At 37.1% G+C, this 12251-nt stretch overlaps 2 protein-coding genes across 2 annotated transcripts in view; one reads left to right on the top strand and one right to left on the bottom strand.

The window, feature by feature from the left end:
- Positions 1–12251, bottom strand: part of LOC135221252 (uncharacterized) — a 291718-nt gene that overhangs the window by 160578 nt on the left and 118889 nt on the right. The window lies entirely within an intron of this gene.
- Positions 1–12251, top strand: part of LOC135220785 (probable ATP-dependent RNA helicase DDX27) — a 173608-nt gene that overhangs the window by 159034 nt on the left and 2323 nt on the right. Inside the window, exons 9-10 of the mRNA XM_064258262.1 lie at positions 5322–5499; positions 9100–9306. Coding sequence (XP_064114332.1) covers positions 5322–5499; positions 9100–9306 — 385 coding nt within the window. The remainder of the gene's footprint in view (positions 1–5321; positions 5500–9099; positions 9307–12251) is intronic.

The following is a 12251-nucleotide window of genomic DNA, read 5'->3' on the forward strand; positions in this document are numbered from 1 at the left end:
TTTTTTATAGAATTTCAACTTCATCACCACTTTCAACTTTCTGTTTTTTATCACTTGGTTCTTCCTTTTTGCTTACTCCTGCTAATGCCAAAGGCCTCTTTAAAAAATAACGATCCAAGGAAGATTGCTTCTGCCTACTTTTCACAATGTTCCTGAAACGACTCAGGCAAACGTCATCGAACTGCGCAAGCATACGACCTGTGTAAGCCTTTTCGGGGTGTCTTTTTTTTCTATAAACACGTAGTGTTCATTAACGGCTGCCCGTCTTGATAATTATCTACTAATTGTTGCACCTCATGACCTCTGTTGGCCCTGGGTCCATCAAAACCCTGTTCAACCAAATGCTCTCTCTGCAACTTGAATTTGGGTACTGAATGTTCGGCTGCTGACCTTCAACATAAACTGAAGTGCCTTGATTATACTGGTATGCATGTTGTAAATGATTGGTCAACACCCTCTGTTCAGCAGGGAGTGGAGATTCTACCAACCTTGCAAAGTTTCCAGTTATCCCATGAGAGAGACCTTGGTCACTTATCCCATGTGAGAGATCTTGGTCACTTATCCCACGAGAGAGATCTTGGTCAATCATATCATATATGTCGTCACTCAAGAGGTGCTCTTCTTTTTCCATTTTCTGTGAAAAGATATGAGAAATTTTTTTTTAAAATACACATGACACAAACCATCACAATGTCAACTCTGACTAGTAGATTCAGAACAGTTGACGATCCCGAAACGAATACTGCGTGCGTACTATAACAATGCTGGTACCGAGTGGCCGAGGCACGCCACCACTACATAGATACATGATGGGAGGGACGCTGGCCAATAGGAGAGAAGGATCTCATGGCGCGACTAGCATCAGGAACCAATGGGAGAGCAGGAGGATGGTGGCGAGTCTACTAAGCGCGAGTTTCAAAATTGTTATCGGTGGTTCGGGCGAATCTCGGACTTTACAGAAACCTTTCGTATCTTGAAAACTTTTCGTATGTAGAGCCGTTAAATTTTTTGTATTGGCTTTCGTATCTCGAGTTTTTCGTAAATTGAGGCTTTCATATCTCGAGGTACCACTGTATCCCTCATACTTCTAAAATGTGGGTAAAACAGGTTGCTCTCCTCATCTGCTGTTAAGTCTATGTATGTAATAATTGTGTCAAGGGAATCTCTAACCACTGAAAGTTTGGGAATTCGAACATCAGAATCCTTTTCCTCCTCATCTTCTACTTGTTCTGCGTCACCTTTAAGAACTTCATCAGCTATTTCTTCATCGTTCATAACGTGATGGCCTGGATCACCGTCTGTTTCTTCTAGCTCAACTTCCTCGACAGGTGCACTGCCTGCTTCCCCATGCAACACTTTATTACAAAGTCCATGCCTATTTCTGAACCGCCATAACCACCCATCACTAGCACCAAAATCATTAATTCCCATGTGTTTAGCCAACTTTTGAGCAGCATCTTGAATGGCAATTCCACGAACGTTTACACCGCACGATCGTTGCTGCACAAACCATTTTGTTACTGCTTCTTCCACATTTTCATCCATAGAAACTTGCATCCTTTTTCTCATCCAAGAGATGAACTTTCACGGCTTTCAGTTATATTGTATTTTAACGAAAAGGCAAGGAGTTTAGCTTTAGTTTTTCGAATGTCTGACACAGTCTGTTTCTTCACACTGTACTCTTCACAAACACTTTTTACTGTAGCTCCAGCTTCTAATTTGCAAATTAACTCCAGTTTCTTGGCCACTGATAGTGTTAAAAGCTTCCGAGTACCTCTTCCTGGCATTTTGCTAGAAATTATTGAAGAATAATACTTATGTTTAAAGTGTACCTCATATCACACCGACTGACGATGTAATGAAAAAAAGCGCGCCAGAGACGTTCGGCATAGAAAATGGATGTAATATCAGCGTCAAAGAAAACGCCTTTAGGGAAACATCCGCAATCTCGGATACAGACCGAGTTATCCTATGTCCGAGTTATCAGGGATATATATATATATATATATGCGCACTGGATATCACTTTGCAATTGGATTTAATTCCTTGTCCATGGTAACAGTATTTCTTTGTGGAGGAACTTGTGTTTGAAACTGTATTCAAACAAGATGACTGAAACAGTTTTTATCCTTATGAATTCATCAAAAGCCACTAAATTGCTTCCAAATAGTGTAATATTTTTAATATCAAATGATCTGATATTTAATATCAAGCTATTTAATATTTGTTTCAGTTAACTAGAATGTATCACTTTTGTAAATAGTAGAAGCATTCAGATAACAGGGGGCTTAAATGTAACAAGAAAATTAACAGGGTCATTTTTAGCTTATATGAAATAGACTAAAGTATTTAAATATAAAGAAACCAAGAATATCATAGGCTTTAAAAAAAATTAACATGGAATGGTTTCTTGAGGGCATAAACTTGCAGAATAAAGTTTTTAGATCTTATTGATACATTCCCTGAAGGGGTATGCCATCAGTACACCTCATGCAGGCATTACTTATGGTTCTTTGCAGCTTCCCTTCAGTCCCTAGCTGCATTCATTCCTTTTACTGTAAATCCATTCATATTCTCTTGATTCTATCTCCCAACAGTTGATTCATATTGCAACTTTGGGGTTTCCTTTATTACACCTTACAAACCTTTCTACTGTCAGTTAGAGTGCTTGGACTTTGGCTTAAAATCTATACAGTGGGGGATCGCTTAATCGCGGATCAGTAATCACGGAATCAGTCATTCACGGTTTTTTTCTTCGACCACTTCTCATGTTATATCGCTGGTATGAATCACAGCATCGCGGGACAAACGTGTTGCGTATGCAATGTTTATCGGTAGGCTAAGCCTCGGCTGCGGTCCGATAATCACCAACATACATGAAACAACCACATTATGATATTAACTGACAATAAAGGTAATACAACTATCCTCACCTTATATATTATTGGCATATCTTCATAATAAATAGCCTATTCAAGGTATATGTATGACGTTCATTGGTAGGCTAAGCCTAGTTGCAGTGCGATAACCACCAACTTACATGAACAGATTCACATTTTTATATTAACTGACAATAAAGGTAATAAAACCATTCTCACCTTATATATTATAGGCATATCTCAGAATTAAGTTCCATTCGGCAACTAAAAACAGTGATGATATTGGTAAAACAACATCAGTTGATTATTTTAAGAATGTAAACAAAACCAGAATGCAAATGGTAGATCGCTATGTTTATATCATAATACTATAATATGGTAATAATATGTGCAATATGAGTAGACAGTAAAACAACAGTTTTATTAAAATGATCATTATTCTCAATACACAACTATTATTCAACTTTTGTTAATGGATAACTGTCAATGTTACAACCAAATCAGGCAACAGTCTCTCTCTCTGTCACTCTCTCTCTCTATAGAGAAACAGCTGATTGCTGACATCATCTGCCACAACTATCGACCGTTTATCGAGTTGTGTTTAAGTTGTCACTGCCGATATTCAATGGTGGCTTCCAAATGTTAAAATAAAATACATTTTTACTCATTCTTCATGTAATGGAGATCTGAAGAAAGAATCTCTCTCTCTCTCTCTCTCTCTCGGCGACAAAGCGTAAACAAAATTCTCTCTCTCTCGGCGAGGAAGCGTAAACGAAATACGTAAAACCATTTTTTACCTTCTATATTATCGTCATATCTTCATAATAAAAAGGCTATTCGTGGAATAATTTCATATTAGTGAAATCAACTTTTATTTATGCGAAACCGGCCAGCTGACAAAAATGTAACATTCATTTTCAATACACAATATCATTGTTATTCTGGTAGTAAATAATAGTTTAGAATGATCATATGTACTCTCCATTGTCAGGGGTTTGTGGCACGATGAAACAAACAAAATAAAGTTTTTTTTTAGGCCAGTGTTGAGAAAAACATGAATAGAATCGGCTTAGCGACTTCGTTTATTTTCTATATTTTTAATGATCAATAACTATCATTTGTACTACTAACACAGATCTGTTGAGTCCATTGTTACCAATTTTGCATTTTTATTGCTAGCTTTCATATTCTTGAGGTAATTAGCAAGAAAATTTTCAATCCAGCATCTGGCAGGGAAACTTGCATTTCTTTTCAAATACATCTAGCATACATATTTTTGCATCAAAACTTTGTAATGTTAAGTTTAATATTTCTTTTATTCTACTATGTTTGATATATCATGTAAGAAAAAGAGCAAAATCTTGTAAACCATTTTCAGGAATTGAACAGAATAGGTTTCGAAATTATTAGGAATCATGTAACGTAATGTACAAGTACACTGTGTATGTTAGAAACGCGTTTGAATCGAAAAAGAGAGCAATTGGTTGAAATTGGCTGGGTGGCATTGTTGTGTATGATGTAATCTAGCAAGAAATTGCCATTCCCATTTGGCAGCCTACCCACGTTATATGATGTTATTGAAGTTGTGTTTGCTGCATTTTTTAAATTGTACCCATATAAACGAGTCAGTTATGTGGAATCCAAAAGCCCCAGTTCTTTTACTCTTATGGGAAAGAAGCCTAAACGTCAGATGAAGGTTATTAAGTGTAATATATTAACGTTTAGTGAAGAAAAGAGGCCTACATGAACATGCATATGTAGGCTTCTAGCTGTAATCCATTGGCTAATAGGCTACATATGTACAGTAGCACGTATACTAGTACATATATTTTTAAGGCTAATGTTGAAAAATAACTTTGAAACAATCTTGAATTTAGTTTAAGGTGATAGTTGAAGACATATTTGGTGTCTGAACTAAAGTTGGCAGTTATAAACATTGGAATAGTGGTCTTGGTTTGGTTAACTATTAAAGTAGGCAGTTTTTAGCAATTTTTGAGGGGGGTACCAGGATAACACGGGTTTTTACTTATCACGGGGGTTCTGGGCCCTATCCCCCGCGATTATCGAGGCCCTACTATATTCTGTTGTATTGATACACTGTTTCAAAACCATTCCTGTTAAAGTGTGGCATATAAGGTTGTAGCGCCTCGTGATCAGCTTTGTTGAACAGATTTTCTTCCAGTGATCATACTCTATGAGTTCAGAGCTTGTAAGCATGAATTAATCGCACTGCATGCAAATCTTTACAGCTAGGCAGAACACGACAACTATACAATATGGGTGGATTATATCACTTCTTATTCCTCTGGTATGGAGCCGTCTTCATAACCTTACCATGTGCTATATTTGTACTATTCTTACCTATGTCAGTATCTGGAGCATTAGGTCCTCTGTGTTGTGTTTACTTTAGTTCATTAATATGTATGGTTTGATATTTTCTAGGTTATAAACTACACTCTTCCAAAGACATATGCAAGGTATGTTCACCGAGTTGGTCGTACTGCGCGTGCAGGACACGGTGGGCGTTCCATCACATTAGCTGCTGACAATGAGTACTCCATGTTAAGAGAAATTAAGAAATGCTCAAAGTCTGCCTTGTTTGAGAGAGTCATTGACAAAGGTATGCAATAAAGATATTACATTTTGATATTACTTTTTTGTTTCTACTATTTATTGCTAGGATGTGGATAAATCTTACAAATTATCTTTCTGAGGACAAATGTAATTCAGCTAAGATGTGACGTTTATTATAGCCATATTGCTTTCAGGTAAATATGCTAATACGTCCACATATAAGTAAGACCTATAATCTCAGAATATACAAATCCTTTATTTTGTTTGGCGCATTTACTCAAATACTTGCAAGTGCAGAAAAATTAAACTAAAATTGTGGAACGACTGTTGGAGCAATAACAGTAGGTAGTCCCCAGTTTACAACCGGTTCCATTCTTGAGATGCGCAGTAAGACAAAAATCCTTGTAAAGTGTAACATCGTCGTAAATTGTAAAGAATATGAAGAAAACCATACTTTTATTGCTTTGGGTGTATTGAAAACTATGTAAACTGCATTTTTATTGCATTATTCATAAAAAAAAAAAAAACTTCAAATATTATTTTCCTTTTTTGGAGTCACATTTCTTCCATCGGATTGGCGTTGTAACCTTGGAACATGTGTCATAAACCTGGAAATAATTTCTGATGAATATATTTGAAAAGTTATAACCTGAGAACATTGTAAGCTCCTACTGTTGTAAGCTGGGGACTGCCTGTACTTAAAAAATAAGGGTGATCACTCGTGTCATGTGGGCAGTTAACTTTTCAACTCTTCACTATAATCAGTGAAGGAATGATAAAATTCAGGTTGTAAATCCAAGTACTCTGCACCAATTAGTAATAGTTGGAGAAGTTAGACAGCAAGTTAGAAGAAAGATTTCAGAAATGGAGGTAAAGTAAATGGCTAAAAAGTGGGTGCAGCTAGGGACTGAAAAGGCACTGATTGACTGGAGAGTAGTGAGCAGTAGATTACAGTTTGCAAATGTAAATCACAACAGTGGAACAAATATATTGCTGTACATTGTGCTATGGACAAGTAAGATAAATTTTGTACAGTTATGCAGATTGATATAGATATACTACAGTGGAACCTTGGTTTTCGTACATGATCCATTCCAGAACATCTCACGAAATCCGAAACTTAAGAAATCCAAAACAATAATCCCATAATGAATAATGTAAATACAATTATGTAATGTGTTCCAAACACCCAAAAATATTTAAGAAAAATTTTAAAGAAAATATTTTTACATACAGAAAAATGAGAAATAAATGTAAATGAATAAATGAACATTTAACATCACTCTTACCTTTATGGAAGACAGTTATTATATGGAAGACGGAGAGGTTATTGTTTAGAAGGGGAATCCCCCTCCAGAAGGACTTCAGCTATCAAGAGCCTACTATCTGGGGTTACACTTCTTTGTTTTTTCCCAGCGCTATCTGGGTTTACTTCCCTCTTCGTTTTTTACTGGCACTAGGACCAGCTTGAGAGTCACTGCACCCCCTGTCACACAACAAAATTGACCAGAGACATTTGTTTCTGATGTGTCTTTAAAATTTGCCTAAAGTGAAACAAGGCAGTGTCATTAGACATGTTGGAGACACAGATTAAAATATCTTTGTTGGAATGATAATTTTCCACAAAATTTTTTTGTCACTCCTAATTGCTGAATTAGGCACATTATTCCCTCTCTCCTCTTCGGATTCCTCATCTGCCATCTGTTGCTGTTCATGCTGAAGGTGGTTAGCTCTTCCCCGTGTGCTTCCACTAATTCTTCCCTATCCTTGCCAGTCACATTCAAGCCCAAGGACATCCCCAGAGACACAGTAGGTTCCACAACAGGCAAAGGGTCATCATGGTCAGCCTCAAATCCTTCAAAATCCTTCTCGAGGTAACATTCTTGCCACAATTTACTCCAAGCAGAGTTCATTGTCCTGGAAGTCACTCATGCCAAGCCTATCTATAATTAAGGCTTATGCAATTGAAGATATTGAAGTAATCTTTCCAGAACTCTCCTAAGGTCAGGTCAATTCAGTCTGAGATCACTTCAAAGCACCTTTGAAACAGTGCCTTCGTGTACAGTTTCTTGAAGTTTGAAATGATCTGTTGGTGCATGGGCTGGACGAGAGCAGTGGTATTAGGGGCAAGAACTTCACTGTGATGAATTTAAATTCATCCAACATCTGGTCTTCCAAGCCAGGAGGATGTGCAGGAGCATTGTCTATTACCAGGAGGCACTTGAGTGGCAATTGATTTTCCTGGAGGTATTTTCTTACACTCGGGCCAAACACTTCATTGACCCATTCATGAAAATTTGCCACATAACCCATCATAACTGGCATACAATCATAAAAGATTAGAACTAAAATCAACAGCAACCCCTGGGTATATTTGTGAGCAAATAAATAAGATATCATGGTAGGAAGAGAAACACAACATTCCACCTTGAATCAAGATCACAACTAACTCTCGAGTCGTCTACGTCGTTGATCTGAGCTAGTCTAAAAGTTGACATTAGTGAATTTATGGGCTATAGATGTAATGGAACTTCTTTCCTGCCTTATTCCCCAAAATCAATTATTTGTAATATTGATGCTCACCATGAGTGAATCCATGCACCACTCAAAACCTGTTATTGCAGCTCATGTGAGCGAGAGTATCTGTCCATTAAGGCCTAAATATATATATATATATATATATATATATATATATATATATATATATATATTAAAGATTCCACTTGAGAAGGCCCTATCAACTCAAAACCTTTAATCAAACCAGACATTTGCAATGTACAAATTCCTTACTCTTAGTGTTTGAAAGACCTATAGATGATATGGCTTTCATCATTAGATATGCCACCCATGAGATCAGATGATGCTAGAGTTAAGAAGGGCAAGCATAAATCTTTATCTATACTAGAAAATGCATCTCCCATGTTCATTTCCTCAATAGATGGTGGTGTACTTTGCTTAAATTTTGATGGCAGTGTTAAAAGTGCACAAAGTGATTGCAGAAAATCATTCTTTATTTTTGTCATTTCCTTAACCTCTACAATCAAAATAATTGACAAAGAAACTAATAGCGATAATATGAAGTTAGTAAATTTAGGAGAAGAAAGTCACTAATAATATTCTGCAGATTCTGAGAAAAGAAATTGACTTACAGTTAGGCTAACTTGAGAATGGAGGCCAAATATGTTAAATAAAGTACATTATATTAAAGAAATTATACAGTATGAAGTTATAAAATGATAAAGTAAAAATATATGAGTAATTAAATGATAAAAATCAGTGCCAGAACTTGGCTAAGTAGTAGGCTAAGTCAGCAATTAGGCTATTTGTAAGAGGAATTAGCTTTCTAACTGTATACATAGGGGCTTCATTTTTTAAGGATGTATTCAAGGATTTTCTGTGCTCTGGCGGTGGCCTAGTCCCTAGGTTCCCGGATTTAAGAGGTTGAACTGTATTAATTTTTAATTGTTTTTCATTCACTATGTTTACATTTTTTTTCTATGGTTTCTCTATTTCACTTGCTGTAGATAATTTTCCAGAAATATTTATTATTGCTGAAGGGATGTAAGGACAGTTGGTATTTCTTAAAAAAATATATTTACAGAAGTATTTCTGCAATTGTAAGCCATTCAGTTGATATAATTTCCAGATATCCTAGACGCTTATACAGCGAAGCTTGTGAAGGTGGAACCATTGATTACGAAGGTGTTTGAGGAAGAACAGGAGGAGAAGAAGTTGCGAATGATGGAAGAAGCTGTGAATAAGATGGAAAATAAACTTAAAGACACTGATGATAAAGGAAAGAAATCAGAGAGAAATTGGTGTAAAGATGAATTTGAAGACAAATTAAGTAGAAGTAAGTTCTGACTGACTGTTTTTGATATTTGTAATTTTGTTTATATGATGAAATTAAATGTGTTTAGGTTAAGAAGTTATTTAATTACATAGGCATTAATATACTTTTTGTTTTTAATTATGTAACTTACCCATTAATTACATAGCTAAGAGTTTCACTCGCCCAGCAGTTAAAATTGAAATTCGCGGGCCACGCTAATTTTCTTTTTTGGGTAGGTAACAATGCCCCATCCGCTTTTGGGGGAAAGAGAGGAACAACTTGGCAGAGAGGTCAGTTTGTTTCTGCCAGCTGATTGCTACACTCTTGGTTGTTGGCTGCAGTTGGTTCTGAAATTCTTGACTTTTCTGATTGTTTGTTCATCACAGTTGATGAAGTATTTTCATTTGTTGTTTAATTCTGCATTATTAAATAGTGTTAGGCTCTTCCTAGAGACCTTATAATAGATTCTGACTTTTTAATACCAATTTTGACTAATTATTTGACAATGTCAGACTCTGGTTCACCTAGCTTTAGATATTGTGCTAAAGGCTGTAATAGACGCCTGACCAAGGAATCCTATGATTCGCACACGATGTGCTCTGATTGCCGTGGACAAGTATGTTCATTAGGTTTCATATGTTTTGAATGTAATAACTGGGATGATAGGAAATGGAAAACATTAGTCTCATTTGAAAAAGTTAGACAGAAAAAGAAAGGCAGTTGCTTTGGCAGAATCAAAATCAGAAGCTAGCCAGGCATCTTCTGAATTAAAATCAGATTCACATGTTCCTATTATTTCTTTGGCCCCCATTCCTGGTTCTCTAGCTATTCCACCTTCTCCAGCTTTGGGCTCCCGCACTTCCAATCCCATCCCCATCGCCAGCCTCGAAGCGAAGATTGACAAGCAATTCATTTTATTAGTGCAGACGATAGAGCAAAGTGGCTCTTCAGTGAAAATCCAAATGGGCAAAGTGCAAGTGAAATGTTACTGGAGGAGGTAGCTGCTCATTACATCGATCCTCCTAGGATAAGGTCACTGGCATACTCCCCTAAACCAGGGGAGGCGTCAAACATGGCCTCGTTCCTTTTTGATTGACAGTCTGACGGAGATCTTTGGATCTGATGACGATGAGAAAATGTTTTGTTCTGTAGGCTGTAGATCTCTTGATGTATTACCTTCATAGATTGAAAGAAATTCCTAGTGAGTCTTTCAGTCTGTGGTGCTCCGATAAGAACCTCTACAGACCGCTTTCTAAGAATGCCCCGACATTTTCCCTTAGGGACGTCATTCGAGAAGCTCACTCCTCAATTCAAAAAGACATGTTTGCTTTATGCAAGGTAAAAGCTAGCAAAATTAGAGCAGTACCCACTTTGTTAGCTGTCAGAAGAACTTTATATTTGATGGCAATATTACAATCTATGTTCTGGAGGTGTAAGTCTGATTTTGCTTCCCATTATCTGCTTGATATCAAAACCGTACAGCAGACCCCCTTATTCGCGGAAGATGGGTACCTGACCCCCGCGAATAGCTAAAACCAGAGATGCTTAAACTTAAGTATTTCAATAGTTTTATCACAAAATGTGCATTTAGTCACAAAAATTATGTGAAAATTTTAGTGAAAAATAATGCAAATAGGAGATTTTTCTGCAAGTAATGGGTATATTGGGCTTTAGAAAAATCCATGAATAGTAGGGGCCATTTTTATCACCTGGCGTGGTGTTGGAAAAGGAAACGTTAGGGAGCAACTCTTCCTTATTTTAGTCTTCTCTTTGACATAAAATGTTAAAGTCAATTGAGAAGCCTGGAGTTACAAAGTACCAGGAGTAACCCTCCCGTCCTTTGGTAGGGTGGTATTTATATCATGGTTATATATTTTATTCCTTTGGGTATAGGTAACAGTTTATATTTCTGGTGATTTGGTGGTACTGTGCCTTGGGCAGGGGCAAACTGTTTATCTTTGCTAGCCAACAGAACTGTCCTTCGCTGCAAAGTTTGCTAGCCATCAGAATTTTTCTTCGCGCACCATGGCTATACCGCCATGTCGCTACGTGATGAATGCCAACCAGAGGCAGTATCTTCCTGCAGCAACTCTCTCATCAGGTAAGGAAACAACAAACATTATGGGAGAGAGTGAGTTTCATGGTTTGTGTTGCTGTTTAGATTGCGTGGTATGTATTTGTGTTTTTGGTTTTCTGAGAGAGAGAGAGAGAGAGAGATGAGAGGAGACGAGAGAGAGAGAGAGGAGAGAGAGAGAGAGAGAGAGAGAGAGAGAGAGAGAGAGCGTAATTGGTGGATGGATGGTTAGTAATGGAATTGGCTGTTGGTGAGTTCTGGGTTGTCTTCTGGTGCAGTTGGAGTTAGTTGTTAAGGTCAGAGTTCTTAGGAGTCAGTCTGTAATGAGAGCCTGTGATGGTCAGTAGTGTCGGCAGTGGTCTGAAGAGTATTGAAGGCATTGGTGGTCAGTTAAATTGTGTGTTATTGATTTGTTGTTTAGTTTGTTGTTAAGTTTGATATTGTTTGCTTTAGAGTTGTTGTGCCTGTATTGTTAGATTTGTTGAGCTTGTGAGTTTCTTTTGAGTTGTGTGTGAGTTGTTATAGTTGAGGTTGTTGTGATTTCTTGTGTTGTTAGTGGGTGTGTGTGTGTTGCCATTGTTTTTTGTGTTGAGGTTTGTTGTGATTTCTTGGTGTTGTTAGTGGGTGTGTGTGTGTTGCCATTGTTTTTTGTGTTAGTGATTGTGTGTGCAGTGGTCTTTTGTTGTGGTTGTAGTCCTTGTTTGTTTGTTGTGTTGTTGAGTTGTGGTTGTATTCCTTGTTTGTTTAGTTGTGGTTGTATTCCTTGTTCGTTTGCTGTGTTGAGTTGTGGTTGTATTCCTTGTTCGTTTGCTGTGTTGAGTTGTGGTTGTATTCCTTGTTTGTTGTGTTGTTGAGTTGTGATCCTTGGGTGTTGTGTTGTAGAGTTGTGGTT

This window comes from Macrobrachium nipponense, chromosome 2 (genome assembly GCF_015104395.2).
Source record: "Macrobrachium nipponense isolate FS-2020 chromosome 2, ASM1510439v2, whole genome shotgun sequence".
Lineage (NCBI taxonomy): Eukaryota > Metazoa > Arthropoda > Malacostraca > Decapoda > Palaemonidae > Macrobrachium > Macrobrachium nipponense.